This window comes from Sycon ciliatum, chromosome 3, assembly GCF_964019385.1.
Source record: "Sycon ciliatum chromosome 3, ocSycCili1.1, whole genome shotgun sequence".
Taxonomy (NCBI): Eukaryota; Metazoa; Porifera; class Calcarea; order Leucosolenida; family Sycettidae; genus Sycon; species Sycon ciliatum.
In genome coordinates this window covers 7,990,794-8,017,363 of record NC_088645.1, presented here as the reverse complement: position 1 = coordinate 8,017,363, position 26,570 = coordinate 7,990,794, and the positions used below count along the sequence as shown (strand labels likewise).

The window sequence follows — 26,570 nt, the reverse complement described above, 5'->3', positions numbered from 1 at the left end:
CGATTGTTCTCTGAGTGATAGGGAGAACCTACATGACTTTTGTACATGATTGTACTACATGTGCTGCGCTATCATGCACATGCACATGCTGAATCACGTTGAATCTTTCCGGAGTCCGGACTATACATTGTCGTCTGTAGACCTGTCTCTGCACGTGCACTCCTCCTACTGATTGTGCGCGTGCGTGCGTGGCGGTCTACTGTCATGTTCGAGCAAATCACCGCACCACCATTCATGCGGAGGAAACGCGCCGTGGGCGCTGCCATCCAACGCCGCGTCGTTTCGTGAGTCGTGTGGGTGTTGTTGAGTGAATTCAGTTGAATTGGTTTCGGCGCACTGTGCTCTGTAGTTTGTTTGCCTGGCCGCCTAGCTTCGTCGCAACTACCAGACACTCGCTCAGTTGATTGCTAGCAGATTACTCGCGCAAGCATCATCATGAAGGTTTGGATCGCTGCCCTGTGCGGAGCACTGCTAGTGCACAGCACCGCTGCCTTCCTCTTCTACCAGCCACGAGTTCCGAATGCCGGCGACCGAAGCAAAAACGTGTCGTCACGCGTACCTGCACCATACGGTATCTCGAACACGTAAGTCAGACTCTTTAAAGCTTTGTGACTAGTCTAGTTGGACGGTTATGCCTGCAGGTGTATCTTGTCCCATCCTCTTTAGACGCCAGCCCTGGTAGAAAGGGTAAATAGTAACTTCCTACGAAGCTGGATCATTATAATCAGAGTCCAAACGTCGGCACCATCCTCAAACTACTTGTAGTTTTAGCAGTGGTCGAGCGAGATGTATCCCTGCTCGAAGTCGATAAAAGTCGCTACAAAGTGCTCACGTTATAGCAAACTTTGGCGATTGGCGAATGTTCAGAGACGGACTTTATGCCCGAGTTGTGATAGTAGTGTGTGAGGGTGAGTATTCGCAGTGTACCTCAGCCGTGCGCCCAATAATCGAGGCAGCCGTGCCACAGCTTGCTGCTGATAGCACGCGAACGGCTGCGAGCCGGCCAGATGCAGCTGAGGAGTTGGCCGGGGTCGAATTGGCGGATGAGGAATCGTCCGGAGTGGCAGTGGAGCGGAACTCAGTAACTAACATCAACAACGTGGAAGCTATGCCGCTGGATTCTGGGTCAGTGGATACTGGCTCAGCTGACCGGGAGCGCAGTGATGTTTTTTTGCTAAATGGGGGTGATGCGTCAGAGATTTGGCTCCCACTGCGTCCGCGGCGTTGGTTGGTTGGTATATTTTATTTTACTTCGCCAGAATGAACAGGCATTGCTGCCTTCTTGCCTGGACAAATGGATTGTCCAAGCTCTCACAAAAGACGAAGAAAGGAAAGAAATATTACATGAAAGTGTTAAGCATGCAATCTTATAAGAGAAAATTCCATGAGAGTGTGACGCATGCATGATGAGAGAGGAGAGAGAGAGATAGATAGATAGAGAGAGAGAGAGAGAGAGAGAGAGAGAGAAAGAAAGAGAGAGGGGAAGAGAGAGAGAGAAAGAGGAGAGATAGAGATAGACTGCTTTATTGCCTGGACAAGTGAATTGTCCAAGCTCTCACAAAATGACCAACAACAACAACAGCAACAACAACGACGACAGCGGCAACAACAACAGGCCACAACAACAGCAACGCCAACAACAACAGCAACGCCAACAACACAGCAGCAGCAACAACAACAACAACAACAACAACAACAACAACAACAACAACAACAACAACAACAACAACAGCAACAACAACAGCAACAACACTAGAGAGAGAGAGAGAGAGTGAGAGAGAGAGAGAGAGAGAGAGAGAGAGAGAGAGAGAGAGAGAGAGAGAGAGAGAGAGAGAGAGAGAGAGAGAGAGAGAAAGAGGAGAGAGACGGCTTTACTACCTGGACAAGGGAATTGTACAAGCTGTCACAAAATGACCAACAGCAACAACAACAGTCACACAGTCAACAATTAAACCGCTGATGAGTCTCTCACCTCATCATGGCTTCCGCCTCGGCCACCGTCAGCTTCAATGGAAATGCCGTCACGTGATGCTAGCGTTAGCGAGGTTGTGATGGAGACTCGCCAGCGTTTAAGAGAAGGCAAGAAGAAGAGAGCCGCTAGGGGCATAGAGATCCTGGCAACAGTACATGATGACCTGACACCAGACCAGCGATTCTTGGTGGATATAGCTGGTGAGAAGGGCGTGTTCTCCTGGCTGACTGTTGAACCAAGGTCCGCCCATGGCACAACACTCAACAAATCAGATTTTGGAGATGCTGTGGCGCTTCGGTACGGTCTACTGCTTGATGGTCTTCCAACGAACTGTGTATGCGGAGCTAACTTGTCGACTGACCATGCCATGGTGTGCCCTTGTGGGGGCTATCCCACCGCAAGGCATAATGAGATACGTGATCTCATCGCTGAGCTACTCAGAAGTGTAAGTCCAGATGTGGCAATCGAGCCCAACCTTCTTCCATTTGGTGGTGAGACATTGGCATGGTCAACAGCTAACCGATCCCAGGAAGCGCGGCTGGACGTCAGGGCTCGTGGCTTTTGGACGCGGCAGCAGGAGGCCTTCTTCGATATCCGGGTAACGCATCCCAGGGCCACCGTGCTGTCTCGTGAAAAAGCCATGAGCCAATTGGAGCGCAATGAGCGGGAAAAAAGCGGCATTACGCAGAGCGAGTGAATCAGATCGATCGAGGCACATTCACCCCTCTGGTATTTGTGACCAACGGCATGATAGGCAAGGAGTGTTCCGTGTTTTTGAAGGCATTGGTTGGCCGTATTCTAGAGAAAAATGTTGATTTGGTGTATTCTGTTGTTGTCAATCATTTGCGATGCCGTTTGTCATTCTGCCTACTTCGCTGGTGTATCACCTGTTTACGTTGCTCTAGGTCCTCCTGTCGCTCTAAGCGCTCGGCGAGCTTTGTGAATGACTGCCGTGTGCTCTCTAGGGCATAGTTTCTCTTTGTCATGATCTCGTATAATGGTGAAAATGTGATCTAAAGTTTGTTTTCCGGTGTCCTGAAGTTCTTCTTTTGTATGAATCTCAATTCTATGGTTTCATTTCTGGCGGTGTTCAAGCAGTTTTGGTTTGGAAGTTTTTCTTTCCTTTCCTTCCCCTTTTTCATGTATAAACATTGCTTCAAAATTTTGAAGGACGCTTCACGCAGCTTCATTATACTTGAATCGTTTGCAGGCAACCTGCCTACACTCAAGAGAGCACTGCATTTCACACAAATCCATTAGGGTATCGTTTCAACGTTTCGGTCTTCATGACCATCATCAGGAATGAAGTGAACATGGAAAAAACAGCTGTATAAAAGAAGGAAGCAAAGCGCGGTACCTAGTGACAGCTCGCGTAGAGAAGTGCAAAGCACGTCGTGGCGAGTGCATTGCTACGTATATACATGACAACACAAGCACAAACGGCGAGGAAAGTAGATAGTGCGCTACAGCATTGATACAAGCACAGTTCCAGTGTCACACCTCCAGTGAGGTGTGTAGAGCTCCGAGCCACTCGCAATAAATAACAGCTTTATTCAATGCCGGCAGATCGCACATGTCAGTGCCACAACATCCCTGAAGGTAGCTGAGTAAGAGAGATTATAGAGACCATGGTAGAATGTGGAAGAGCATACTCCTTAAAAAGTGGTAGCCAAGGTACGTGAAGGCATGCATTGCCCACACACATGTGCCGAGTGTATCACCCAGAACGCATGCTAGAAGCCAATATGGGCTCACAGGTGGTGTTATATCAGGTCCCAACCACTGTTGTTGTTGATTTCCGGGGATCGCTCCCTGATGTTGATGGCCTTTCGGATCCTCCTCCTGGGGCGGTCACGCTCAGAACCAAGAACCCGGATACCCGAGAAGGCCGTTGCTCCCAATGGCAATGGTTCAGATGCATGCTTAGCTGTAAAATGCTCACCCAGCGCGGTGCCGCTCACTGTGTTGCGTGCGTCGTCGTTGTGCTCTCTTGTCCTAGTGGCGAGGCTGCGGTAAGTCTCTCCGACATATCCATCACCACACTTGCACTCGAGGTGGTATACGACGTTTCGCTCTGTGCATGCTTCTGAATCGGACATGCAGGCGACACAAGCAGCCTTGGGCCGCCCCCGTTTACGGGGCTTGGACGGGTCTACATACCTGCGGCATGGTGGTTTGCGGAGGGCAGACGTGCAAATCATAGAACTTAGACGGCGGTTCCTGTAGATCAGCTGGGCATTTATCTTGTACTTCCGGAGTAATTTATGAATTTTGTTGTGAAACGGTAGGTTGAGGGTGACACGGTATTCATTCTGCACTCTGCCACGTCGGGGGCGCATAGCTCGTTCACGAGCCGAAACTATAACTGACTCTGGGAAGTTGTTGAATTGTAGGATGTTGGTTACTTTTTCTTCACTTCTTTTAAGGGTGTCAGCATCGGAAGATAGACGGACGGCACGCAGGAACTCAGAGGAAGCAATTGCTTTCTTTTGCTGGTTGGGGACTGACGAGTTGTAGTCTGATACCAGTCCGCTGTGACATGGCTTGCGGTACAGTTCATAGGATATAGATCCATCTGGTGAGACATGGACGGTCGTGTCCATGAAATTGATTGAGCCAGTCAACTCCGTGGATTGGTGAGTGAATTTAATATTAGGATCGGCATTATTGAAGTGATCCTGGAAACTCTGCAGAAGTTCCGGACCGAGGTTCCACACAATGAAAACATCATCGATGTAGCGCTTGTACAGAACTGGGCTGGCAGGTGCACTACGCAAGAGCAAACTCTCTAGGTCATGTATGTACAGGATGGCAAAGAGGGGCGCTAGGTTATTGCCCATAGGCCATAGCCACACCATCCTTCTGGTGGTACACCTGCCCTCCAAACCGGAAGTAGTTAGAGTTCAGCACATGTGCGAGGAGCTCCTTGACCTGCAGTCAGTCAGTCAGTGCAGTGTCACGCTCACGCTGCACAGCAAGTACAGTGACACCTGTCTAACACGACTTCTCAAGGGACCTTCAAAGCGTGGTCTGTGTTACCACATGGTCTCCTTATCCAGGGTCAATTGAATGGAAATAGCACCCCTTGCCGTTGGTTCCAGGGGTCGTTTAGGACAGGTGGTCGCCTTGACAGGTTTTACTGTACTGTGGTGGCAACTGAAATCCGATCCCAGCTTCGTGCACGCACACTGCAAATGCCCAGCAAGTGGTTGTACTAGGCATATGCGGAAAATGCTGGAAAAGGTGGCAGATTCTGCTCGAAAAGCAGTGAAATTGGCAGAACCATACAAACCTTATGGCGGGCAATTCCTCGAATTCTGCTCCATTTCTTTATCCACACACCAAACATGCATGAAACGTACCAGAAAATGTACCGAATTCTGCCAATTTTTCTGCCGGCATAAGCCGCATATGCCTAGGTTGTACCATCCAGCCAATGCTGCACATGGTAGGCGTCTTTGTGGTCCACTTTCACGACAATAACACACACAGAAGTCTCTGCTGTGAGCACGGTGGCTCGGCAGTGTGGTGTTTGTGCTTCGCTTCTGTAACTTGTGTGTTTTCACAGGTGGAGGCTTGGGGCACGGAGGTGCCATATCTCGTCTTAACCTTGCACTTAGTTGTGTGGTTATCGCAGTGGTCTGAAGGGCACGAAGAATGGCTGGGTTCAGGGGGGCATTTGATACCTACCGAGTAGATGCCCTGACCATACAGTAGGGGCTTTGGCCTACATAAAGACGTTCTTGGTACAATCACATCAGCAGCTGGGCCATCCATTGTATGGCGAGACACATACTTGCCATTTACCATGGCCTTTACGTCTCTGTGACTCTATGACGTATACCTACAAACTGCACCCACGAAAAGCCACTGCGAAGTGACAGGAATGCGGTCAAGCACAACATTTTTGCTGAAGCAAAAAGTTGCAGGGAAATCCCAAAATCAGTGCGATTTTACATGAGCCCCAAATGTTCAAGTTACCCACAAAGACACAAGCTTTCCAACTCTCTTTGGCCGTTGGAAAGCGTACCGTCTACGAGTACGATGCATGCAGCATTGGCCGGATTTCTTGGCAAATGTAAGTTGTAACACTACGAAATACATGAAGAGACTGCTAACATCGGTGCTGCACAGTCGCTTGTAAAGGCTGGTGGCGAATTTCCCCATCCCACCACTGGCTGAGAAAACCAATGACAGGAAGATGGCAGGCTCCCGATCCCCGCCGCACCGACCATACATGTACGTTCGTGACTAATTCCGACGTGTTGCGCACAATCAGCGCAGTCACTAAAATGGTGGCATCTGAGATCCGACCAAGCATTTTCGTGCAGAGACAGAGACCACTATCTGTCTCGTCGCTCCGAGTTTCGTGCTCAAAAACACTCAACAGACGATAAAACATAATGTGATATTCGCTGGTTACTGTACCGGTACTTGTATTTATTTTCTATTTATTTTAATTTTTTTAATTCTTTGTCTATTTTGCTCATGCCCATCATCCACCACTGCACACACAACGAAATGCGGGGTGTGCAGGCATACTGCACAAGAAGAAAAATAATGGTATGGATTGTGTTTGGCATGGTTGGGCCCCGCACCACCCCAGCTACCTTCTTCTTCGACCCTTCAGCCAGGATCGCAGCCTGCAGACGTTTCTGCTTTTTGGCTCCCCCAACTAGTGCCATCAGCTGATCGCCTTCCTGAAAGGATGTTGCCACCTGATGGCCGTGCTTCTCCGCAATCACAAGCCACTCTTGCCTCTCCTTCAGCAACCTCTCACCTTTTTTCGCTGCCTTCCTTCTCCTCTTCTTGGACTTTGCCGACCTCACATCGTGCAGCAGATCCAGGAGCTCGGCATTCAGCTCGAATTGTTTCGCGTAGCTTGTCGTCTTCCAGCTCGCGACGTCGCCGGCGGCAGACCTTGCTTTCCGCTTTGGCGACCTCGACCGGGATCGTGACGAGTCCGAGGAGGGAGATCGTGACGATGATGATGATGACGACCCTGACTGTGCTGAATCCCTTGGTCGTTTCCTTTTCAGGGACCTGCCACGGGCTGTCAGCTCACTGACACTCCTTTCGAGCATCCGGATTTTCATCCCCAGCAGCTCCCTCTCCGCCATGAGCTGGGAATGCGGCATTCTATTAATCGGTGACGCCGGAGCCTGCGTCTCAGCTTCGCGGGGGATTTGCTCTTCTACTGCAGTCTCGTATTCCGACGAGGTGTTTCCAACCACGTCGGAGTTGGGAAACTCGAACACAGACAAGTCACTGGTACCTCTCCTCCTACCACTACCTCTGCCTCTGCCAGAGGCCACCTGCCCGGCGCTTGCAACACGTCCACGTCGACCCATTCTGTATCCGGCAAATATTACAAAGTAATCGAAATTCCTGGCCGAGACTGGCAACTTTCTGTCTGGCAAGAAGAAAATAATGAACAGCACTCTGCGCCAGCACGCTTTTCCAGCGGCCGCGGTGCCCTCGCACCCATCGGTGACCACGTGCAAAAATCTACAAAGAACATTATTTCTCGTTTATTTCACTGCGTTCAGCCAACGAGAAATGAACACTTTTTATTTTTTTACTACAAAGCACTGGCCAGCAACATATCTTAATAATCTTTCTTTATTTCAGGATTACCCAAAGGCTAACGCCTATCTGGGGGATCTCCTATTTGTGTATGTACTAGTAACATAGTTATGGATGCGGGAGAAAGTGCGCAAAGTGAGTGTGAAATGTTGGTTTTAAAAAGGAATAATAAGAAACACAAGGAAAGAAAGTAAGACAGAAAAGAAAAGAACAAGCATGTAAATCAATGATTGCACATCAAAGGTGTACCAGTGCAGTCGAACTGATACTTAGCAATGTGAATACGTAAATGACATAAAAGGGAAGGTAGGCAAAATTGGACAAGCGAACATTGACAACACAAAGGAGCCTGGCATGCGTGCCGATGAGGTAGGTCAACCTCCCCCGACCTAGTGGTCTCGGGTTCATCAGTTGGTCTACGCATCAGGAAGGGGAAATGGACAGAGAAAGGGAGAATGAGCATGAGGAGCTTCCCAGGAGAGGAAGAGTGAGAGAGAAACAGAACATGATAATAATAGAGGCAACCGGTTATTCTCAGTGCTGGTGGACGTCAGTGGCCCATAGTCAATTGGTCTGGTGGAGGTGATGGTAGGCCTTGGTCTTGAATGTCGGCTATTTCTTGAGAGTTGGGCGATCGGCGAGGATTGGGGCAGGCAGTGTGTTCCAGCTCTCCAGGACAAAGTAGGGGGAAGGAGCGGCGGATGAACTCTGGATTGGAGGCTGGCAGAGGAGTTGCGAGTTGGAAAGAGTGGCCACCGAGGGACTGGCGTTGCCACCGCGTCCGGGGTGCAGCGTTAACTCTTGCTGGGGGAGGTACCATGTTGGTAAGCAGAGCTGGACCTGGTATGCATTGCAGCTTATACAGGTAGCACAGCCCGTAAACATACCTTCGTATTGCCAGGCTGGGAAGCAATGAGGGGCCAATAACCTTCATGACTCGACGCTGGACCAGGTCCAGCTGATGGAGGTGACAATGTGCCGCACTTGCCCAGACTAGAGGGGCGTACTCCATTATAGACCTTATTCGATAAACGTCACAATCACGTGAACCGGGGTCCCGGGAACCAGGGAGTGGCAAGAGACCTGCACTCAGTGCACAGTGGACTCGGCGTGGGAACATAGGAGTAGATAAATACCGGTATTTTACTACTCCCTTGTACGAACTGAGCCTTTCTTGCCACTCGTTTCATGCACGCGTGCCCCAGCTTACGACAAATCCCTGGAGGCGAGTCCAAAAATCACGTTATCGAATAAGGTCTATAGGCCGTACACATCCTTTGTACACAGTTAGGCGCCCTGCACTGTCCAGGATCCGAGATGCCTTTCGGAGCAGGCCGAGTCGCTGGTTGGCTCTAATGGCAAGGGAACGGATGTGGGCTCGGAAGGAGAGAGTACTGTCAAATAACACTCCTAGCAGCTTGTGCTGAGGGCTCTCAGGCACCTGCATGCCATCAAATGTGAGCTGTGGGACATCCAGGGATGGTCTGTGGCGGTCAAGGAGTATAGCCTGAGATTTTGATGGCTCGAACTTTATCTTCCTTTGGGCACCCCAAGTCTGCAGGCGGTCAATAGATGCTTGGAGGCTATTGCAGGCAGCAGCGATGGCATCTGGGTTTCTGATTAGGGCATAGAGTGTTGTATCGTCCGCATAGACAGGTAGATTGGAGCCTGGGGCCAAACACTGTTCTGCATCGTTTACATATAACAGGAAAAGAGTGGGACCTAGGAGGCTACTCTGGGGCACTCCAGTCTTGATCGGGAACAGTGGGGAGGACTGACCGCCAACAACTACAGTCAGTTTTCGGTCATGGAGATACGACCTTAGCCAAGCCAGGAGTTGGCCGTGGATGCCACATTGCTGTGCCTTCGCAAGGACACCTGCGCGGGAAACCTTGTCGAATGCCCCGGCAATATCAACTGCCAGGGCATGGACAAGACCACCGCCAGCCAGGGTAGTGGCCCAGGAATGCTGGAGAGTCGTCAGTAGGTCACTTGTGCCCAGTCCACGTCGGAAGCCAAACTGGGACGAGGAGAAGAGTTGATGGGTTTCCAGGTGGTTCACAAGCTACCGATTGATGACACCTTCCATGATCTTAGAGAGGATCGTCAGAAGAGATATAGGCCGGTAGTTCTTCATCATGGATTTGGGTCCCTTCTTGTACACTGGAACGACACGGGCAATTTTCCATGATTGGGGCTGGACTCCATTTGCAAAACACAGGCGAAACAATCTAGCCAGCGGATGTGCTAGTTCAGCTGCACACTCCTTGAGTACTCGTCCTGGGATCTCATCTGGACCAGTGGATTTGGATGTATTGAGACGCTTCAGGCACTGTTGGACTTCGGAGACGCGGAAGCGGATGCGCTGCAGGCTCGGAGTGGTAGTGTGGGGTGTTGCTGGTAACTCAGCATTGTCGATGTCATTATCCCCAAGCCAAGGCTACATTTTTCAGCAAAGAATCTAGCAAGGCACTCACTCTTGTCACTCTTGGCTTTCGATGTACTGTGCTCGTGCCCGTCAGCATCAGTGAGTGTTGGCACATCTGTAGTCCTACCCAGACCGGCGGCGCGCTTGACATTCCTCCACCAGTCCTTGTCTCTCATGGAACCACGTGTGAGACGTTCTCGAACTGTCTGCTCTTCAGCTTGTTGTGCACGATGTTGGGTTGTAGATTGAGTGACAGCTGTCATGAACGACTGCTTCAGGCATTCCACGCTTTCTCTTTAGCACATTGAGCCTCAGTGCATTCTGGTGTCCACCAGCTCGGATCGGATGGCCTTGTTTCCAGCATCTTGTGGGGAATAAACTGCAGCATCCCGGACACAATGTGCCTAGTAACAAGGCTGCATGCTTCCTCTGGGTCCTCCGGAAACTCAGCTGTCCAGGCAATGCGACGGTAGTTGGCACGCAGTCTGTTCCAGTCGGCTTGGCCATATCGCCACACACGCCTCCGTGTGCTGGGCTCATTTTCTAGCGAAGCTTGAGCGAGCTCAGCGTGGACAACACAATGGTCTGACCTTCCTATCGGGGGCGAGATACTGGTGGTCACAGTACCAGTGAAGTCAGAGAGCACTAAGTCCAGGGTGTTGAGACCTCGGCTTGGTTCTTGGACATGCTGCATGAGGCTGTGGGCAGCGCTTAGTTCCTCCATTGTACTCCCCTGCACGGGTGGTCTTAGAGCTGTCGAGCCAAGCCGTGCTGTGGACATTGAAGTCTCCGACCAGCACGGTGTGGGTACCGTGTTTTCTGACGCTATCCAGGATGCCATCGAGGTGCTCAAGTGTTGAGATACCAGTGTCTGAGGCGGATCCTGGCCTGTATACAGCACCCAGCACTATCTTACCATGATGGGCAGACTGCACTGTGAGCCAAGTTACTTCGTGAAGAGATGAGTCGTACTGATCTAGATGATGGTACGCCAATGGGCTGCGTATCCAGATTGCTATGCCACCACCATGTTCAGTCCTGTCACGCCGGAGTGGGCCAGAGTACCCTGGGATGGCTGACTCGTGAAGGGAGATTCCGAGAACTTCTCTGAGGTGATCTTGGTTTCAGTGACAACAGCGATATCAGCTTTGGAGGATGCAAGCGCGTGTTGAAACTCTCCAAATTTGGACATGATTCCACCAGAATTTGTAAGGAGGATTTTCATTGTTGTTTGCTTGCAGTATCTGTGCTGCTGCTTTTGCTGTTGCTTGCAGTATCTGCGCTGCTGCTTTGGTTGCTACCTGTGCTTTGCAGTGGATTGGGTAGGGATGGGGATGTGTCTGGCTTGTCAGTTGGTGGGCAGCCAGGCTGAGCTGACCCTGGTGCCGTCTTGTGAATGTTGGATGTGTGGAAGGTCCACCTCCTGCAGTAAAGTGGCCTTGGCCAGAATGATTGATTGATTTTGATTGATTTTATTTCACGGATTCTCCAGAGGCAAACATATGCCTATCGAAGGGAGTCTCCTAAGTAAGTATGGAAAATGAGAAAGTAGGGAGGTTTAGTCCCACGTAATCCGTGGGTACTTTACGTGTGTGTACCACGTGATACTCAGTGACCCACGTACAGACGTTTTCTGATTCACGACATACCGTGTATGGAGGCTCACCCACGTTCCGCCAGAACGTGGGTGAAAATCAGAATGGAGCGCATTTTGCGTGCTGTGACGGTGCTCAGCTGAAGAAATTTCCGAAGCACGAAATAAAAACATTCGATGAGCTTCTTAGGCCCGGGTAGCTTCGTCTTTGACCAGGTTTGGGCCTTTCGCTTCATGCTTTTGTTTGTTCCGTGTGACTAAACACAACATTGCAACGTGGATGCCCTTCATCCACTTTACGTGGATCACCCACGTACGCGTTTCCGTTACGTGGGAACTAAACCTCCCTATTATGTTCGTAAGGGAGAAGAGGTAGAAGATACATTAGAATATAGAGTACAAAAGAAGTAAATTCAGTACTTCGGGTAGTACATTGCATGCTTATCATAATCAGAGAATTAGAAAAGCAGCATTGCGGACTACTATAACTGACATATACACAAACTATTGAAACTATCATATATGTGGTTAGCCTAGACACAAAAGTCAGGAATACCTTTCAAAGAAAACATAGATTGCGAATGATACCGACGAACAGCAATACTAAATTTCGCTGTTGAACAGAGTGAACGAATATCTTCAGGAAGTTTATTCCAGGCAACACGCAAAGAAAAAAGGGTTGATTTACGAAAGTAGGTGCCAGCTTTAGGAAGAATTATGGATGAAGGGTGACGACTGCTTTGGGAAGAGGGTAGCTGGAAGTGAGACAACAAGGAGGGGTATTGGGAGAATACATGGTGGAAATAGACAAGGCCAAGAATCTGCCGTCGCCATGCTGAAGATTTCCAAGAGGACAGAACATTGAGGTCTTCTTTGGAAGTCGTCCAGTCAGGCAGTCAGGCAGTCAGGCAGTCAGGCAGTCAGGCAGTCAGGCAGTCAGGCAGTCAGGCAGTCAGGCAGTCAGGCAGTCAGGCAGTCAGGCAGTCAGGCAGTCAGGCAGTCAGGCAGTCAGGCAGTCAGGCAGTCAGGCAGTCAGGCAGTCAGGCAGTCAGGCAGTCAGGCAGTCAGGCAGTCAGGCAGTCAGGCAGTCAGGCAGTCAGGCAGTCAGGCAGTCAGGCAGTCAGGCAGTCAGGCAGTCAGGCAGTCAGGCAGTCAGGCAGTCAGGCAGTCAGGCAGTCAGGCAGTCAGGCAGTCAGGCAGTCAGGCAGTCAGGCAGTCAGGCAGTCAGGCAGTCAGGCAGTCAGGCAGTCAGGCAGTCAGGCAGTCAGGCAGTCAGGCAGTCAGGCAGTCAGGCAGTCAGGCAGTCAGGCAGTCAGGCAGTCAGGCAGTCAGGCAGTCAGGCAGTCAGGCAGTCAGGCAGTCAGGCAGTCAGGCAGTCAGGCAGTCAGGCAGTCAGGCAGTCAGGCAGTCAGGCAGTCAGGCAGTCAGGCAGTCAGGCAGTCAGGCAGTCAGGCAGTCAGGCAGTCAGGCAGTCAGGCAGTCAGGCAGTCAGGCAGTCAGGCAGTCAGGCAGTCAGGCAGTCAGGCAGTCAGGCAGTCAGGCAGTCAGGCAGTCAGGCAGTCAGGCAGTCAGGCAGTCAGGCAGTCAGGCAGTCAGGCAGTCAGGCAGTCAGGCAGTCAGGCAGTCAGGCAGTCAGGCAGTCAGGCAGTCAGGCAGTCAGGCAGTCAGGCAGTCAGGCAGTCAGGCAGTCAGGCAGTCAGGCAGTCAGGCAGTCAGGCAGTCAGGCAGTCAGGCAGTCAGGCAGTCAGGCAGTCAGGCAGTCAGGCAGTCAGGCAGTCAGGCAGTCAGGCAGTCAGGCAGTCAGGCAGTCAGGCAGTCAGGCAGTCAGGCAGTCAGGCAGTCAGGCAGTCAGGCAGTCAGGCAGTCAGGCAGTCAGGCAGTCAGGCAGTCAGGCAGTCAGGCAGTCAGGCAGTCAGGCAGTCAGGCAGTCAGGCAGTCAGGCAGTCAGGCAGTCAGGCAGTCAGGCAGTCAGGCAGTCAGGCAGTCAGGCAGTCAGGCAGTCAGGCAGTCAGGCAGTCAGGCAGTCAGGCAGTCAGGCAGTCAGGCAGTCAGGCAGTCAGGCAGTCAGGCAGTCAGGCAGTCAGGCAGTCAGGCAGTCAGGCAGTCAGGCAGTCAGGCAGTCAGGCAGTCAGGCAGTCAGGCAGTCAGGCAGTCAGGCAGTCAGGCAGTCAGGCAGTCAGGCAGTCAGGCAGTCAGGCAGTCAGGCAGTCAGGCAGTCAGGCAGTCAGGCAGTCAGGCAGTCAGGCAGTCAGGCAGTCAGGCAGTCAGGCAGTCAGGCAGTCAGGCAGTCAGGCAGTCAGGCAGTCAGGCAGTCAGGCAGTCAGGCAGTCAGGCAGTCAGGCAGTCAGGCAGTCAGGCAGTCAGGCAGTCAGGCAGTCAGGCAGTCAGGCAGTCAGGCAGTCAGGCAGTCAGGCAGTCAGGCAGTCAGGCAGTCAGGCAGTCAGGCAGTCAGGCAGTCAGGCAGTCAGGCAGTCAGGCAGTCAGGCAGTCAGGCAGTCAGGCAGTCAGGCAGTCAGGCAGTCAGGCAGTCAGGCAGTCAGGCAGTCAGGCAGTCAGGCAGTCAGGCAGTCAGGCAGTCAGGCAGTCAGGCAGTCAGGCAGTCAGGCAGTCAGGCAGTCAGGCAGTCAGGCAGTCAGGCAGTCAGGCAGTCAGGCAGTCAGGCAGTCAGGCAGTCAGGCAGTCAGGCAGTCAGGCAGTCAGGCAGTCAGGCAGTCAGGCAGTCAGGCAGTCAGGCAGTCAGGCAGTCAGGCAGTCAGGCAGTCAGGCAGTCAGGCAGTCAGGCAGTCAGGCAGTCAGGCAGTCAGGCAGTCAGGCAGTCAGGCAGTCAGGCAGTCAGGCAGTCAGGCAGTCAGGCAGTCAGGCAGTCAGGCAGTCAGGCAGTCAGGCAGTCAGGCAGTCAGGCAGTCAGGCAGTCAGGCAGTCAGGCAGTCAGGCAGTCAGGCAGTCAGGCAGTCAGGCAGTCAGGCAGTCAGGCAGTCAGGCAGTCAGGCAGTCAGGCAGTCAGGCAGTCAGGCAGTCAGGCAGTCAGGCAGTCAGGCAGTCAGGCAGTCAGGCAGTCAGGCAGTCAGGCAGTCAGGCAGTCAGGCAGTCAGGCAGTCAGGCAGTCAGGCAGTCAGGCAGTCAGGCAGTCAGGCAGTCAGGCAGTCAGGCAGTCAGGCAGTCAGGCAGTCAGGCAGTCAGGCAGTCAGGCAGTCAGGCAGTCAGGCAGTCAGGCAGTCAGGCAGTCAGGCAGTCAGGCAGTCAGGCAGTCAGGCAGTCAGGCAGTCAGGCAGTCAGGCAGTCAGGCAGTCAGGCAGTCAGGCAGTCAGGCAGTCAGGCAGTCAGGCAGTCAGGCAGTCAGGCAGTCAGGCAGTCAGGCAGTCAGGCAGTCAGGCAGTCAGGCAGTCAGGCAGTCAGGCAGTCAGGCAGTCAGGCAGTCAGGCAGTCAGGCAGTCAGGCAGTCAGGCAGTCAGGCAGTCAGGCAGTCAGGCAGTCAGGCAGTCAGGCAGTCAGGCAGTCAGGCAGTCAGGCAGTCAGGCAGTCAGGCAGTCAGGCAGTCAGGCAGTCAGGCAGTCAGGCAGTCAGGCAGTCAGGCAGTCAGGCAGTCAGGCAGTCAGGCAGTCAGGCAGTCAGGCAGTCAGGCAGTCAGGCAGTCAGGCAGTCAGGCAGTCAGGCAGTCAGGCAGTCAGGCAGTCAGGCAGTCAGGCAGTCAGGCAGTCAGGCAGTCAGGCAGTCAGGCAGTCAGGCAGTCAGGCAGTCAGGCAGTCAGGCAGTCAGGCAGTCAGGCAGTCAGGCAGTCAGGCAGTCAGGCAGTCAGGCAGTCAGGCAGTCAGGCAGTCAGGCAGTCAGGCAGTCAGGCAGTCAGGCAGTCAGGCAGTCAGGCAGTCAGGCAGTCAGGCAGTCAGGCAGTCAGGCAGTCAGGCAGTCAGGCAGTCAGGCAGTCAGGCAGTCAGGCAGTCAGGCAGTCAGGCAGTCAGGCAGTCAGGCAGTCAGGCAGTCAGGCAGTCAGGCAGTCAGGCAGTCAGGCAGTCAGGCAGTCAGGCAGTCAGGCAGTCAGGCAGTCAGGCAGTCAGGCAGTCAGGCAGTCAGGCAGTCAGGCAGTCAGGCAGTCAGGCAGTCAGGCAGTCAGGCAGTCAGGCAGTCAGGCAGTCAGGCAGTCAGGCAGTCAGGCAGTCAGGCAGTCAGGCAGTCAGGCAGTCAGGCAGTCAGGCAGTCAGGCAGTCAGGCAGTCAGGCAGTCAGGCAGTCAGGCAGTCAGGCAGTCAGGCAGTCAGGCAGTCAGGCAGTCAGGCAGTCAGGCAGTCAGGCAGTCAGGCAGTCAGGCAGTCAGGCAGTCAGGCAGTCAGGCAGTCAGGCAGTCAGGCAGTCAGGCAGTCAGGCAGTCAGGCAGTCAGGCAGTCAGGCAGTCAGGCAGTCAGGCAGTCAGGCAGTCAGGCAGTCAGGCAGTCAGGCAGTCAGGCAGTCAGGCAGTCAGGCAGTCAGGCAGTCAGGCAGTCAGGCAGTCAGGCAGTCAGGCAGTCAGGCAGTCAGGCAGTCAGGCAGTCAGGCAGTCAGGCAGTCAGGCAGTCAGGCAGTCAGGCAGTCAGGCAGTCAGGCAGTCAGGCAGTCAGGCAGTCAGGCAGTCAGGCAGTCAGGCAGTCAGGCAGTCAGGCAGTCAGGCAGTCAGGCAGTCAGGCAGTCAGGCAGTCAGGCAGTCAGGCAGTCAGGCAGTCAGGCAGTCAGGCAGTCAGGCAGTCAGGCAGTCAGGCAGTCAGGCAGTCAGGCAGTCAGGCAGTCAGGCAGTCAGGCAGTCAGGCAGTCAGGCAGTCAGGCAGTCAGGCAGTCAGGCAGTCAGGCAGTCAGGCAGTCAGGCAGTCAGGCAGTCAGGCAGTCAGGCAGTCAGGCAGTCAGGCAGTCAGGCAGTCAGGCAGTCAGGCAGTCAGGCAGTCAGGCAGTCAGGCAGTCAGGCAGTCAGGCAGTCAGGCAGTCAGGCAGTCAGGCAGTCAGGCAGTCAGGCAGTCAGGCAGTCAGGCAGTCAGGCAGTCAGGCAGTCAGGCAGTCAGGCAGTCAGGCAGTCAGGCAGTCAGGCAGTCAGGCAGTCAGGCAGTCAGGCAGTCAGGCAGTCAGGCAGTCAGGCAGTCAGGCAGTCAGGCAGTCAGGCAGTCAGGCAGTCAGGCAGTCAGGCAGTCAGGCAGTCAGGCAGTCAGGCAGTCAGGCAGTCAGGCAGTCAGGCAGTCAGGCAGTCAGGCAGTCAGGCAGTCAGGCAGTCAGGCAGTCAGGCAGTCAGGCAGTCAGGCAGTCAGGCAGTCAGGCAGTCAGGCAGTCAGGCAGTCAGGCAGTCAGGCAGTCAGGCAGTCAGGCAGTCAGGCAGTCAGGCAGTCAGGCAGTCAGGCAGTCAGGCAGTCAGGCAGTCAGGCAGTCAGGCAGTCAGGCAGTCAGGCAGTCAGGCAGTCAGGCAGTCAGGCAGTCAGGCAGTCAGGCAGTCAGGCAGTCAGGCAGTCAGGCAGTCAGGCAGTCAGGCAGTCAGGCAGTCAGGCAGTCAGGCAGTCAGGCAGTCAGGCAGTCAGGCAGTCAGGCAGTCAGGCAGTCAGGCAGTCAGGCAGTCAGGCAGTCAGGCAGTCAGGCAGTCAGGCAGTCAGGCAGTCAGGCAGTCAGGCAGTCAGGCAGTCAGGCAGTCAGGCAGTCAGGCAGTCAGGCAGTCAGGCAGTCAGGCAGTCAGGCAGTCAGGCAGTCAGGCAGTCAGGCAGTCAGGCAGTCAGGCAGTCAGGCAGTCAGGCAGTCAGGCAGTCAGGCAGTCAGGCAGTCAGGCAGTCAGGCAGTCAGGCAGTCAGGCAGTCAGGCAGTCAGGCAGTCAGGCAGTCAGGCAGTCAGGCAGTCAGGCAGTCAGGCAGTCAGGCAGTCAGGCAGTCAGGCAGTCAGGCAGTCAGGCAGTCAGGCAGTCAGGCAGTCAGGCAGTCAGGCAGTCAGGCAGTCAGGCAGTCAGGCAGTCAGGCAGTCAGGCAGTCAGGCAGTCAGGCAGTCAGGCAGTCAGGCAGTCAGGCAGTCAGGCAGTCAGGCAGTCAGGCAGTCAGGCAGTCAGGCAGTCAGGCAGTCAGGCAGTCAGGCAGTCAGGCAGTCAGGCAGTCAGGCAGTCAGGCAGTCAGGCAGTCAGGCAGTCAGGCAGTCAGGCAGTCAGGCAGTCAGGCAGTCAGGCAGTCAGGCAGTCAGGCAGTCAGGCAGTCAGGCAGTCAGGCAGTCAGGCAGTCAGGCAGTCAGGCAGTCAGGCAGTCAGGCAGTCAGGCAGTCAGGCAGTCAGGCAGTCAGGCAGTCAGGCAGTCAGGCAGTCAGGCAGTCAGGCAGTCAGGCAGTCAGGCAGTCAGGCAGTCAGGCAGTCAGGCAGTCAGGCCGACGCTTGAGTTTACTATTTTTAAAGTATGCTCTAGCAGCAGTAGCCTGCACTGCAGTTTATCAAGGGTTGTGGACATGGTGGCTGAAACGGAAAACATCCAAACGGGAACAGAATATTCAAGGAGGGGACGAACATAACATTTATACAAAAGATTCACAGCAGGAAAAGGAAGGAAGTTGGACATGTGGTTTAAAAGAAAAACTCGACCTCGAAATTTGCTTGTAATGTGTTGAATATGGGGGGACAGATTGAGTGAAGGAGTGAGGATGATGCCCAGATGCGGGGGGAAGAGGGCTGGGTCAGTAACGTACCGGCCATGGTGACGGTCCTGGGATCAGGTGGGTTTGATTTAGGTCTGCAAAAGGCAACATGGACACATTTGTTGGCATTGAAAACTGCTTCAGCTTTATGGGACCAGTTCACACATCTATCAAGGTCTAGTTGCAGGGAGGCAGTGTGCGCGGCGGGTACGCCAGTAGGCGGAGAAACGCAGACCATGTTGGAATCATCCACAAACAGAGTCAGATCGCTGGATTGGGGAATGCTGGGAAGGGAGTTGATGGAAAGATTGAATAATAGAGGGCCTAGGTGGGAGCCTTGTGGCACACCAGCGGTGAGCGACATATGGGTTGATAATGCAGTGCCTACCCGGACAGAAGTCGGCAGCCAGCAGGATATGCAGGGAGCTGGCATCCACAAACGCTCTTGCAGACATGCAGCCGCTAGCATTGACATGCATGCTACAGGTGTGGAGCACTACTGGTGTGTCGGAGTTGACGGCCCTGCTACACAAATCAACAAATTCGCGTAACCGGTCTTCAGTTGTCTCCCTGCTGAGATTACCAACATACACGACAGCTCTCTTCGCTCTGTGGGGCTCATCTGCAATTAGTTTCAATGCATTGTCGGAGATGGGCTTCAAAACCTTTAATTGTGCTCTTGTTGCGCTTTCGTCTCCGTGGCTGCTGAAAACCGTCATTCGCGTCACTCTCGCTCACGCTGTCCACATTGTGGCCAGGACTGGCTGCTGGGCGAACATCATTTTCAAATTCAGTACGGGGCGCATCGGATGCTGGACCTTGGTTCAGCGCGCTGGTAGATCTACTCGTACTCGAACTCATGCTACACTGGCAGGCTGTGCGGGGGTCAGTACGGGTACAGTCACGGTTCGTAGTACATCCTGGCTGGCATGGCTGAGGAGCTTTCGCCATGGCAAGGGCGGATTCTTTGAGAGAAGCTACCTCCTCCTTCAGCTCAGATACTTGTCTGGATAGCTCATCGAACCTATTGTTTAGGTGATCCTCGCGATCGGCGGCCTCAGAGACAAGTGCAACCAGACCTTTTAGCACTGCCAATACATCCGACTCGATACTAGGCAGGGAGCCCAACATTTTCTTCTCAGATTCAGTCAAGGCTGATACACGAGAGTTAGTTCTCGTGGTAGCTCCGGGCATGAAAAGTTTCCGACACTACTCTACTTCTAACCACTGATCTAGTCTACTTCCAGTCCGGCCTGATGCCGGCTGGGCTGCAAAAAAAGGTGAAAGAAAGGAGAGCCCGAAAAACGCGTGCCTCACTTAAAAAAAACCCCATGAATATGTATATAGGGTAATTGTAATGTAGACTGTAGGCGGGCTAGGGCAGCTACAGCCATGATAATTATGAGATAACACCAGCGCTGGAATCTACTGTGAGTAATAGGAGTGTAAGTGTCATGGCTGAGGTATATTGCTACAACCAAGATGGGAGATAGAACCGGCGAAAGAAGTACATCGTAGGTTTCAGCGGGAATTGTCTTTGTGGCTTGTGGTCCTTCAATGTGATGAAGGCATTCGCCTTGGGTAACACCTCCATCCGGTCGTGGAACTCGTGTATGTGACATTAGCAACATCGGGAGTAGCTCAGTCAGGGACAGATTTGTGTACGGTCAGCATGGAAAGTTTGGAAACGTTGATCCGCTACATTTTAATGGGCCGCGGACTAATGCCCGTATCAATGTCCCTATCGTCGATCCGCTACATCTTTGGCTATCACCCCTCTCTCATTCAATATTGGCATTGCTTGCCACGAGATGATGATGCAATAAATAAATAAATAAATAAATAAATAAAATCTTTATGGGCCGTGGATCCCTATAGGGCTTGAAAGTGATGACGTCAAAACGGCCAGGGAGTAGTAAGTTGACATCAGATTTCTATTTTTGGATCCACTAAGGTGTGACTTTGCCATTGCCTAAGTATGTGGGTGCATAGCAACCCACTCATGTCGCATGCAGGTGTGACTTTTATTTCGCCACCTGTTGTAACCCCGCCCCCAGTAGCCAAATCAGTCAGTTTCACTGGTTACATCACCTTGCTGAGAGTAAGACCGCTTGAAATGTGCTTGGATCCACACAAAAACTGGATCCAAGTGGATCCAATTTTTTAATTTTTGAAATTGTTGCTATGCTGTGACGTAGCACTTTCAAGCCCTAATTGTCGAAGTTCACACCAGTTGTCGATTGTAGCAAGTGCAGCATCCCATCATGGCAGCGGTCTAAAGGAACAGTAATGACGTCGTACAGAAATAAACAGCAAAAGTAGCAATACTTTGCCTCGGGGATACGTAGGAAAACCTACACAAGGCCGGTCGAGGCAGCTCGAAGCAGAGCCCTCAATGCACAAAGTCAAAATTACCGTAATATGCAGAGCAGCATGCACATACAACTGAGGCGAAAGCCTGGGCTGTGCGGATGTAACTAACGTCTACGCATTTCAGCGATCATCAGACAGCGGCATCTTGATATTCACCCTTCCTGCGTTCTTTGTGTCCTTGGTGTTGGCCGAACTTGTGTTCGTCTATTCGCATTCCCTCGTGTGTACAATGACCTTGAAATGCCTTGTTCCAGTGGAGATCTCCGCTTAGTCGAGTTATATGTACGTCCACCTAACCAGGGTATGGGACAATCGTCTCTACGTTCCCTTTGTCTAGTCAACACCGCGTTCCTGTCATCCACCTCCTGCATTTTGCTTCCTTTTGCGTGCGCGTGTGTATGCCCTGTGTGTGCGCGCGCGCGCGCGCGCGTGTGTGTGTGTGTGTGTGTGCATGCGTTTGTGCCCGCACGCACGTGCGCGTATTGTGTATGTCCGTGTGTTGCTTTGGCTGGCCACAGATTCTGTGATTCCGTGGGACACGTGGCTAGCTGCACCGGGCCACCATCCGGCAGAGGTACGAACAATACTACATGTCTCGAAGTCTGAAGAAAATGTTGAGCGGTCTCTGCTTGGATGATAGCTACACTATACATGTACATGTAGCTCAGTGGGTAGACTTAGAGCATCGCTGGCCTTGAGCGCAGCCGCAGGTCACTGGTTCCAGTCCTGGTGGCAACAGGCTATTTTTTATTCAGACTTTCCCGTTTTCCGTTTTCCATTCCCTCAACGATATTATTTTACTGTCTAAGTACAAATTTTCGTTTGGAATTAACTTGCGCTATATTCGTTTAATAGGCTATTGGGGGCACGAAATAACTAAAGTTTGTACCAAACTAAAGTTTTTTTCTGAACGTTTCGGGTGACAGACCTCGACCAAAATTTAGTACGTAACAAGCCTGCTGGTGGAGTGAAATAACGAAAGATTTCGTGGACGAAAATTTGTATTTATACAGTAGTCAAGTGGTGTGCTTCACTGTCCGAAGAGTGCTCAATGCCCATGTAGAGCAGAGCCTTGTACACAAGAGAGAGAGAGAGAGTTTGGAAGCTTTGTTACACTCTGAGTTTCACGTATTACTACTACGAAGTACGATCATCAGGCAACTGATGGATCCAAAACGGGCAGCCAGCACATAAGGGGGAGCAAGGTGGGAAATTCTGAGGGGTGAGTCAGCTGACTCTTAATCTTCTTGTGCTATGATACGCGTCGTCTATGACACCCCTCAGAATTTCCCACCTTGCTCCCCCTTATGTTCTGGCTGCCCGTTTTGGATCCATCAGTTGCCTGATGATCGTAGTAATACGTGAAACTCAGAGTTGTAACAAAGCTTCCAAACTCTCTCTTGTATTTATACAGTGGTTATTTTCTCTTTCAAAACTGGCTGATCACTAGCCCTTGGCGGATTATGCCGGCATAATATTTGGCATAATCTTGGGATCTCGTCAAAAAATTATGCTCCGGCATAATATACGGATAAAAAATCTTTCGGTTTAGACAAAAATTATGCTTAGGGGCATAATACAGCTTTGTCAGAAAGCCTGCAGATGTTTTTTTTATAAATACCCCACGACTCCTTGTCTGTGATCACTCAGTGATCAGTGATGCATCTCGTCACGTGACGCAGGCCCTGCAGACTACTTAGTACTTGTAGGCCCAGACAGATTCTGCTCCGCCCGTCTCGATATTTTGCCGCAAAATGTTGCTGCGAAATCTTCGATATTTTGCCGAGTCTGGCACAAGAAACTCGATATTCTGCTCCATTTTGCTCCTGAACAACGTGTATTTTATTCACTTCCTGTACAATCCCGTACAATGTTTCATAAAAATCGCAGGGTCGGTTTCTCAACACGGGTTTCCACCCACGTGTCTCTGAGTTCTTCTAAAATCATGTCGATCCACAGTGAATCCCAGTGATATTTCGGTGACATGATCTCGTCCGGGGCAGTGTATCCTGCTGAACGGGTAAGAAACAAGGAAATTCAAGTATTAGGCATCGATTTTACCCAACATCTCGATATTTTGCTTCCTATTTTGCCGGCAATTTCCGCTCTTTCAATTCTTCGATATTTTGCCGAAAGAATTGCCGGCAGGATCTGTCTGGGCTTACTGCAGACACGGTCGAGTGTTTCAGGTGGTCGTACTACCCGGCAATAGATTACATATAATCAAGAGTACATAAACCAGAGTGTGCAACTGTGCATATCAGATCTGAAACAGCGCAGTTCGTGCACTACGTCACCCTGATGAGATCAGCCAAGCCGCGCCTTGCGTACAGCTCAAATTTTCATGTTTCATAGCCCGGAAATCAGCCAAGTTTGCTTGATTTTAGACGTCCTGTTTCAGGATTTCGGTGTTTTGTGTGACTGTGTACGCTGCGTACATCCACCGACAAGTAAAGTCACCAGGCTATCCGTCTCAAAAAACCGAAATCAGGACAAACTCAGTGAACTGCACCACCGCGACTGGTGACGCAACTTTTCACCGTACCTGTGGCTTACCATGCCGTCAGAAATGACGTAGTGCACGAATTACGCTCCCACAGGAACCATCCCGAGTTGCACACTCTGGTTTATGTACTCTTGATATAATTATTCCTATTTTTACTACGGGAATTCCCAACAGACGTTGACGACGCCTTTTTACAGGGAACCATAGCACTAGTTTGATGGATGAGCGAAATTGAGCTGGTGGACTAGACATGCAGCAAGTCGGTGGAAGTGCGTTCTACTGGTCAGCGCCTAGATAAGACATCGCACCAAAGCCATATCTGGAGTTAGCGTGGGGGGGGGGGGCAGAACAAGAGAAGCAGGAACTTGGCCACGGATGGTGGCCTGCTGTGCAGGCACCATGGCTCGCAAGGTAAAGCGATCTTGCAGTCGTATTTATTCAGCTTTTATTTCTTGTGTACTTGCATACTGGTATTAGTTTAGTCCCACAATCTGCGATAAAATGATCAGCTGTAGCACCTACTCCACTTTTATGTTTATGTATCTATGTCATTCGGATCTTCCCAAGTTGTACTTGTACAATGTACTGTTGAGATACCGAATTCAAATAAATCAATACCAATACCAATACCAAGAGGACTTGCAAGTCCTAGGCTAGAAATAGGTAATGTACATCATTATTATTAATTTTTACAAAAATCCCAAAATAAACTATTGCACGTCAAGGACAGGTGCCCCACATAGAGTGGTTTCACACCTTTGTCACGTGACCAAATTTATGCAGAAGGTGATCATGGCATGTGGACAGTGGAACTGACATGACGGACATCGTGTGACCCATACATGCAGGGGTTGAGTGGAGTTGGAACCAACATGGCTGTCAGGTGATAGATGTGAAACCATTCTATTGCAAGTGCTAGACTAGTATGAAGGTAGAGCAAACCTTGCCCAGAATGGTGCACAGTTTCTCCTCACACTTACCAATGATAATTGAGAACCTTACTGCTCAGTTTTCCTTCACTGTGCTCCAGCAAAATTGCTTCCGCGAGGACTCTGCAGTTATTGCTGATGTTGTCGCTGTTGTTGTCTTCATCGTCGTCGTCATTATCGTCATGATTGTTGACAGGAAACCCTTTTGGCAAGGCCTTCAATAGCTTGGGAAGAATGTGGTCCGATGCGATCTGCATGGCGGACAGTGACGGTGATGGCGTTGCTAACGGAGCAGAGCTTGGAGACCCCAACTGTACCTTCACACAGGGTGGCACACCAACATTCACCACTGGCATTAGCCACCCAGGTAAACCATTGATTTTATTCATATAATATATACATGTACAGTAGTATGTAAAGGAAAAATAAAGTAAAACAAATTAAATATTATTTTTTTTTTACTGAAGCAAAACCTGCTCGTATGAAGAGGCGAGGGAAGTAGCAGGACAACACAACAATAGGATGAGTAGGCTGGGCTCCGGGACGGAACCTGCGCTGGTGAGACAAGCCAACAACGCCGACCTGTGGTCTCGGAGTTTCGGTGAGCTTGCACACCACGAGAGTCTTGGACCGTGATAGAGATCGAGGGACCTGGTTCAAGTCCTGCCTGGGAGCGGGTTTTCCAGCCGTGCTGCTACTCGCAGTCAACTGGGAACTTGTGGTCAGGCACAAGGGGTACATGGATGCAGCTAATGGGGTTCCTCGGCACTTGTGCCAGTGGTTGTGAGACTTTTTCGCCTTACCCCCACCGTTAGGCGCTGCATCTGCCGGCGGATTTACCGGGTGTTAGCGGCCGTCGTGAGTTCCCTTTGGGAACGAACACGATAATTTACTCTTTAAAAAAAATAATTACGTCACTGGAACTGTTGCATGCTCATCTCAGCTGCTGAGTGTGATCACCTTCCAACTGTGACACTGCTTTTAAACACGTCCGTCCAAAAACCTGCGGTAATGTTATGGTTTTGGGTCTGCGCACCTTGAAAATGCCTTATGAATCAAGGGTGTGGGAAGATATTCGGCATTGGTGCGATGATGAGGGGGGGGGGGGGGGGGGGTCGTCCCATAGGGACTGTTTTTGTTTGAAAATTCGGCCCAAATAGCCCATGTTTATTGCTTGGAAAATCACGATATGAAATTATTGGTGCTGCTTTGGTCGCATCTTCGGCACCAGCTCTGATGCCCCTGTGAATGCCCTATGTTTTTCAGACGTTTCCCTCTCCAATTCACTCTGAGACTTATGAATTTCCCATGTTCGGTGTTCTTGTTGCAGGATTTGCCTGCTCAACAGCTGCCGATCCATTCTGCTTGTCTTCCCGTAAGTGACCTCAGCTCACTCCCAGGAAATGACGAAACTCTTTTCTAAACACGGCGGCGTGTTCTGCCATCGACAACTTCCATTGAACTTCGTACAGGCACTTCATTAACTCCAATGAAGTGGATATTATAGTTCTAATAAAATCTGAATAATAACTGAAGGCTTGTACCAGGTACTGTTAACCCAGAAACCTTTGCGATCCTTTTAAACGCTCGCGATACAGTCAACTTCGCTTATAACGACACTCGGCGGGGCATCAAAAAAGTGTCCTTGTTCGCGAAGTGTCGTTATACCCGAAGTCTCATTGTATGTATTACAGTTGGAAGGGACTTTGCTCTGGGCATGGAAATGCTGTCGTTATTCCCGAATTGTCGTTATATCCGCAGTCGTTATTAGCGAAGTTGACTGTATTCGCGACGGTTGTGAAATCGAAACAGCTCTGTAGATTGTATATTTACGCACATGTGTGCCAGTTTTGAGTGTGATGTGTTTTGTATTTCTGTGCCTGTCTGGGTTTTGTATTCCAATGCAGCGGTCTCACAATTCAGTAAGGGTTCCGTATCATGTCTAACCTTCCGCCGATTATCTCCTCCTGCTCCTCCTCCTCCTCCTCCTCCTCCTCCTACTCTGTTGTAGAAGTTTATTTAATGTCGCACCACAAACAGGCGGCTTCGCGTCCTTTGATACAATGTGTGAACCACAGAGGGAATGAAAGAGAGAGAGAGAGAGAGAGAGAGAGAGAGAGAGAGAGAGAGAGAGAGAGAGAGAGAGAGAGAGAGAATGACAGTTCTGTAACCGCCTAATAAGGAAAGGCTTTGACGGGGACCCCCCCCCCACCCTCCTTAGATAACACATACTTGTACATACATGTACCGTGATGTGAAAGTCTGACAATAAATTACGACTGTTACAGCAGCTGAAATCCGACCCTGAATGCAAAGCTGATGCCCCCACCACCCGTTTCCATTGCATTACTCCAGTCCAGTCTATCATGTGTACGTTCAGCAGCACCCCTCGCCTCTAGTCCAACGGCATCAAGGTTCGTGAATGTTCTGGGTCAGATTTCAGCCATCATAACATGGCATGTAGCATCAAAAACCACGTAGAACTAGCCCTCGGCGGATAGTTTTTTTTAGTTTTGGACATTTTGTAGATTCTGCCCGAAATGCAAACCTTATGGCAGGCACTTCCTTGAATTATGC

The 26,570-nt window shown here is 51.6% G+C and overlaps 1 protein-coding gene across 2 annotated transcripts in view; it reads left to right on the top strand.

Annotated features, from left to right (window-relative positions):
• The first annotated feature begins 275 nt into the window (after window positions 1–275).
• The window catches only part of LOC135811320 (temptin-like), a 39,979-nt gene continuing 13,684 nt past the window's right edge, over window positions 276–26,570 (top strand). Inside the window, exons 1-5 of one of the 2 annotated variants that reach the window (XM_065324544.1) lie at window positions 281–584; window positions 21,077–21,132; window positions 24,190–24,360; window positions 25,324–25,368; window positions 25,901–25,915. In XM_065324544.1, coding sequence (XP_065180616.1) covers window positions 436–584; window positions 21,077–21,132; window positions 24,190–24,360; window positions 25,324–25,368; window positions 25,901–25,915 — 436 coding nt within the window. In that variant the 5' untranslated portion in view covers window positions 281–435. Of the gene's footprint in view, window positions 585–21,076; window positions 21,133–24,189; window positions 24,361–25,323; window positions 25,369–25,900; window positions 25,916–26,570 lie in introns of both variants that reach the window. The other variant, XM_065324543.1, reaches the window with a different exon arrangement.